The sequence below is a fragment of the Elaeis guineensis genome, chromosome 10 (assembly GCF_000442705.2).
Source record: "Elaeis guineensis isolate ETL-2024a chromosome 10, EG11, whole genome shotgun sequence".
Lineage (NCBI taxonomy): Eukaryota > Viridiplantae > Streptophyta > Magnoliopsida > Arecales > Arecaceae > Elaeis > Elaeis guineensis.
In genome coordinates this window covers 27690710-27696892 of record NC_026002.2, presented here as the reverse complement: position 1 = coordinate 27696892, position 6183 = coordinate 27690710, and the positions used below count along the sequence as shown (strand labels likewise).

The 6183-nt window shown below is 36.6% G+C and overlaps 1 protein-coding gene across 1 annotated transcript; it reads left to right on the top strand.

Annotated features, from left to right (window-relative positions):
* Positions 1-4500, top strand: LOC105052501 (small ribosomal subunit protein eS21). The gene is made up of 4 exons (XM_010933331.4): positions 1-139; positions 1059-1157; positions 1286-1418; positions 4246-4500. Exons 2-4 carry the CDS (start codon positions 1108-1110, stop codon positions 4309-4311), a joined length of 249 nt encoding a protein of 82 aa, XP_010931633.1. The 5' UTR covers positions 1-139; positions 1059-1107; the 3' UTR covers positions 4312-4500.
* The last annotated feature ends 1683 nt before the right edge of the window (positions 4501-6183 follow it).

Here is a 6183-nt window from a genome sequence, read left to right as displayed (position 1 = left end):
TGCCCGACGGGTTGTCTAACTTCGGCTACGGGTCGGTTCCTACCCAAAACCCTAGGGTTCCTGGCGACCATATATACTAAGCTCGAAAGACTTCGCCGCCTGCTCCTATCGTCCTCCTCGCGCTCTCGCCTTCGCTCAGGTACGAATTCATCTCAATGCCAAGGTTCCGTTCTTCGCAGCTTTGCCCTAGAGTCTTAGGGAGCTAAAAGTTTCCTTTTTTTTAATTTCTTTCCTCGTTCTTTCGCGAAGATTAGGTTTTGATGCCTTTTAGCCTAGGTGTCCCCTGATCCGCGATTTCTTTTTTTCTTTTTTCTGATAATTATTTGTTTTCTTGTCACTTTTGACCTGTAAACTTATCAATGTATTGGGTCCAGTTTTCATACGCGTAGATTGCTAATTTCTTGTTCGTAACACTGGATGTTATTGTGTCCGGCTTTTGTACAATTTCGAATAATCTTGATCTCGGCAAGTGAGCAATGTACGAACTTGCTTAGTTTCTCGGTATCTGTACCATAAACCGGATGTGTTTGGTTTTAGGTGTTTTTCAAAAATTATCATCATTTTGGCATAGTGGAGGTGAGAGAATTTAGGGATCGTTGGTCGACCTGTCTTGGTGTTTCTATTTATTTATAGCTTTATGTTTCCCTTTTTTTTCCTTTATTGTTGTGACAGCATTTTTTTTCTTAGCTAATTTCTAGTTGCTGTTTATGGATATTTTCCGCCTCCTAGTGATATGCTTGGGTGATTCCTTTTGCTGTAGAAAAAAATGATTGCCAATTTCTTTTTGCTTCGATTACAGGTCGTTATGTCATTTTCTATATTGAATTTGATTCTTAATCTTGATCAGATAAGCTATTAAAGATTTTTCTCTCTGTCTTTTTATTGATCGTTTTGATTTTATCCAATTGTTTTAAAATGTCGAAAGCAAGCAGTCCTGTAGTGCAATGTGGCTTTCAAAAAAAAAAAAAAAGAAAAATCTTGTTGAAATTGTCAAGCTAGTATTTTTCATCTTCCCGTGGTATTTTTGATGTGAAGGTTTTGGTTCTCTTTTCTTTCAGGCTATTTCCTTGTTCTATACGCTGCTGTCCAACCAAATTCACCAACAAGATGCAGAACGAGGAGGGCAAGATGATGGATTTGTACATCCCGAGGAAATGGTATATCTTGAAGGGGATCACCTTCGCATACCTTAACTTTTAGTTGTTTCTTTGTTGTCAGTTTATCTCAATTCATATAATAGCTGACCACGTATTGATGTTTCATCCTTAAATGTTTGTTATTGTAGTTCGGCAACAAATAGGCTTATCACTGCGAAGGACCATGCATCAGTTCAGATTAACATAGGACATTTGGATGAGAGTGGGGTGTACACTGGCCAGTTTACTACTTTTGCACTCAGCGGCTTCATCCGCGCTCAGGTCTGCATCCTTTCCCTGTAATTTTTTTCTTTCTAGTTAGGAGTGCTGTATTGTTTGAAGCTGGCAGAGTTGCATTGTTTGTTAATTTGACTTGATAGTTCTATGACATTGTTTGAAATCTTTAATTCTATGAAATTAGATGATTGAGGGCTTCAAAGGCAACTTTTCTACCCTGGAAAGGTTTGGCAGATAGACTTATGTTAGATTATGCCTCCTTGGTCATTTGTAAACATAAGGATATTGCTGACATTTTGAAGTCAGCAGAAAATCTTGATGCGAAGTCAGCATATCTCCTTGAATTGTAATATTGCAAATTTGTACTGACTGTTGAGATTGCTGAATTTATTGATTTTTCCCGTTTAATTTGGTAATTTCTTCTTTTCTCTTCCCACATTTCTTATTTTTCACCCGACATCATGTACATATTGTTGTAGTTTGTTAACATTTGATAAGAATGAGGTAATTGAATAATGATAAATGCGGGATACAAGGATCAAGTGTTTTCATGAAAAATTCTGCATTAACTAAATCCTTTGTCCTCACAGATTCTGACACTGCATAAACAGGTATGCTGATAAATACATTTACATCAATTTTCCCTCTTGAAGATAGAAGAAATGTATGATGATAATCAGCAAACCTTGTCAGAATGTGAGGCATGGCCTTGTTTACTCAAATCTTTCTTCAAGAATTCCCAAGATTGTTCATGCTTCATATGTTTCTTGGAGAAAGCATCAGAGCTAAAGGAAACCATTATGGACTGTCCAGATAAGGTCCCATTGATGTTGATAAGTTTGAGATTAATCAGGCTTTTTTAGATTTTGACAATTTTGGATGAGCATAAATGCTAGAGTCTGCTTTTCTGTCCCTGTAGCAAGGCAACCTTCCACCCTTTAGGAAGATTTGGCACGGTAGAAGCCTCTTGTAAATAAGGGTAGTCCAAGGTGTTGCCTTATATACTTCTCTTCACCTTTAACCCTAAAATCCCCACAAAAGAAAATGGTGATATCTCAAATAGGAACTTTTTTTTTGAAGTGATTTATAACAGTTAAAATATTTTATGTTCGACAGATTCACTTCACAAGCGAATAATTCAACCAGAAAGGTTTTTGTTTTTCATGTCTAATATGATGCCCTTCTGAAAGCTTCTCTTTTCTCACTTTCTGCATTGTACCTTCATGGGATCACATGGACCCAGTGGAGGAAAAGTTGCACAGCAAATGACAGAAAAATCCTCTGAAAGCAAGAGACTAGGATATTGTTGATATTCATAAAACCATGTGCTTTTCATGAAAGCTTGTGCTATTGTACTTGTTGGATTGCATAATTTCAAGGCAAATGTTCGATTTGGGCCATTGTTGGATTTTTTAGAGATGGGATAGGCTGGCACACACATTGCATTTACTGTGCTCTTCTCTTCCTTTTTAAGTTTTTGAATAATACAGTGCTTGTTCATATCTTCTTCTATTAGTATATGGTTGAATCTTAAATGCTTAATATTTGAATTTTCTAAGGTCAGGTTGGTTTTTAACGGTTAGCTTGTTTACAAAATATTGGGTGGTATTGCCACCCTTATCAACGACAACGATGAAGTCTTGCTTTCTTTTACCTTGGGAATCATTGGCCTAATATTTGAAGACATACCGACTTATTTCTTCCTATTCATGCTCTAATTATCCCTTTTTTCAGGCTTATTTAACATTGTAAGATCGTCCTAATCATAATAGCAATAAACATATGCACTGAATAAACTAACATCTATTTATTCTTATCTTTTTCTGTAAATAGTTTTGTACAATCTCTTTGAAGTAATAAAGCCCAGATTGCTATTTTTGGATACTTTTAAATCAGTATGAGATGTACTAGAAGCAGCAATTGAAAGGAAACATAAATAATGGTGTTCCTATGGAACAAGCCAAAAGCCCAAAAATGTAGGGCCAGAAGGAGTCAAAAGGCAAGCATGTCATTTGATCAGATTCTTTGAGACCCCATGATAGTTTATAGGAGCTAAAAGCTCATACAAGCAAGAAATAGCTGCAGCTCAACTCAACCCAGTTGATTAATGACTTCCTTCCCTTTTTGTCCCCTAATTTTCTTGGCTTAATGACTTCGCTCCTCCTCTCCCCTTATTTACTTTGCATCCTTCTTGCCTCTAATCCTACTCTTATGCTTATGAACACCTTGCAAATTTCACCTGGTAGTTTAGACCTGATCGGGTAATACCTCCCTCTTATTGATTGAATGCATCTATTGCAATGTTATTAAGTCTTATTGTTTATTTGATTATGATATATAATAAATAATATCATTTAGTTCATTGTACATGGGAAGAGCTACAATGAACACTAGTAAGTCAGCTTGTGTGAAGGTTTTAACAATCAATAAAGATTTAAAAGTAGAATCATTTGAAGAGAATACAGTATCGGTGTTGCATAATTGCCATAGTTTTGTAAGAATGTTGATTAAATATTTCAGTGACCATTATAACAGTTTTGATATATCTTCCATTTTCAACATTTATAATGGCACCAAAATCAAATCCATGATGTGTGCCTAGTTGTCATGGCAAGGTCCTTCGAGACAGTCTGTAACTGAGCAGACATGTAACAATTAAAGCCATCTTTTCTTTTCTTTTTTTTTAAAAAAAACTGGTCTATTTGTGTTCTTTTACATAAGAAGTTGGTTCCTGATGTCAGCAGGGCCGACTCAAGTGTAACTCGACTTTTTGTCGTAGTTCACTTGATCAAACGATGAATTTGCTGCATTATGTGTCTAGAATTTCCATTTGTACGTTTATATAAATCTCATATTGCATTCTGTGTTACAGGGAGATGCTGACGGTGCTCTGGATAGACTTTGGCAGAAGAAGAAAGATGAAGTCAGGCAGCAATAGACAATTGCTACTTCTAGGCATGGTTGTTTAGCGCGTTTTTTTGTTACGAAAAGGATTTGAGTGCTTTTTAGTTAGGCTACTGGCATGTGGTGCGCTCTAAATTTCATTTTGCATGTCAATTGACATCTACAAATATTGATTGCTGTTGGATCCTTTTAAAACCCTGCAACTATCAGTATTTTTCAGACTTGTGATTGGTGCTGTGATTATTTTCATTTCAGGACATAGATATGCAGGTTATATTGGGCGAATTTTACCTATCTTACTGGATCTTGGTAACACAAATCATTGCTTGTTTATAGTTTTATGCACCATGCATTACATGTGGTTCCAGGCTTGCCTGCAAAGAATTACTTCTAAGTGCTGCTAGGTCTGTATAATAAAGAGGTCGTCATTCTAGCGTCCATTAATTTGGGTGTCAAAGCAATGTTATGATGTAATAGGTGTTGCTTTCTACCATTAACTTATGCCTGTGCGCGGGGTTTGCATAGAGCTCCATTCAAAGTAATAAATTACAGTGAAAGTTCAGATCACCGTTCAATCATGCTGTGATCTTTTATCAGAAATCATGCCAAACAGCAGGCTAGTTTGCAAGATAAATGTGCAAGTAGTAGATTTAAATTTCTGGGTATATATGTGTATACATGCAAATCGAGAAGGCTTATGGAGAAACTTCTAATCACTGCCATTAAACCTTTGTGAATCTTCATTGCAAACACCAATTCACTCAACAAAGTCAATGTAGGGAGCTCTGTTTTTATATAATAATTATGTAGGAAACTTCAAGTCACTGCCACCTCATATGGATGGCGAAAGAAAAGCAAGGGATTGTTTCTTCTCTCAAATTCCAATTCAATTCAAAGCCTCCACCCTAGTTGCAAAGTTGCTGCCTCCTAAGATCTCCTAAAGCCAACTTGCCTTTTCTCTCCAATCAGAGACTAGTAATAAGCAAGTTAATAAAAGTCATCAGTAAGCATGATCCTTTTTTCCTTTTTTTTTTTTCTTTTGAAGAGAGAGAGAGAGATAGCACCATCATTTTGTTAAGAAAATGGAAATGATAACAAATAGACAAACATAAAAATAAGGAATGCAAATCCTTTAAATTCAAAATCGTCACTGTGATCGATTATTCTCATTTACTGGTTCTGCAACCAATTTTATGCGGAATTTGATTGGTAAAAGAATCGTTTGCCCGCCTTCACAATTTGACCTGGAGATTTTATTCTGGATTGTAGCTTGCATGACTCTGTTTCTTGGGTAAATGAGCAGGAACCGCTGCTATCAAGAAGGATGGATGCAGTTTGTAATTGTGGATGTTCATTGTTCAAAGCACGATGCAATTCACAATTTTACATGATTAGAACTTGGAAGTGTGCATTTCTGCATGTGGGGTACAGTACTTGGTCCGGCAGCTTGTTGCAGGGTTTCTCATAGGTTGGTCCAAAGGCTATAAGTTAGAGCGACTCTATGCGGTTTGATACGAGTTGATTTAAGGCCATCTAACGCGCTTTAAGTACATGCGACACCAAATCTGACAAAATATTTATTTCTGATATCATACTTCCCATGCTTCAAAGCATGTGTGGGAACCATGTTCGGTATGACTTTTGAAACAGCCTAAGATTAGACAAAATTCTCAACAAATCTTCTTGCTGCCATCCTTCATTATATATGAATTCTTGTCTTTAAATAGGTTGTCATTCCCGGTAGCTTAGAAATAATCAACAGGGCCATCACCATGGGCTATATAGTCCTTAGGTTGCAACCCTCCCACGTTTGGGAGGAGATGGTGTTTAAATTTTTGGTATTTTTAAAGCATCTGACATATGCAACTCTTCTGAAATATTTTTTTTGGCATGAAGAGGACCCAAT

Excerpts from the sequence above, each read along its gene's own strand:
- LOC105052501 (XM_010933331.4), top strand. The coding sequence starts at position 1,108 with ATGCAGAACGAGGAGGGCAAGATGATGGATTTGTACATCCCGAGGAAA. Across the intron at positions 1,158-1,285 it reads TTGTACATCCCGAGGAAATG|TTCGGCAACAAATAGGCTTA; the intron begins GTATATCTTGAA and ends TTGTTATTGTAG. Across the intron at positions 1,419-4,245 it reads GCGGCTTCATCCGCGCTCAG|GGAGATGCTGACGGTGCTCT; the intron begins GTCTGCATCCTT and ends TCTGTGTTACAG.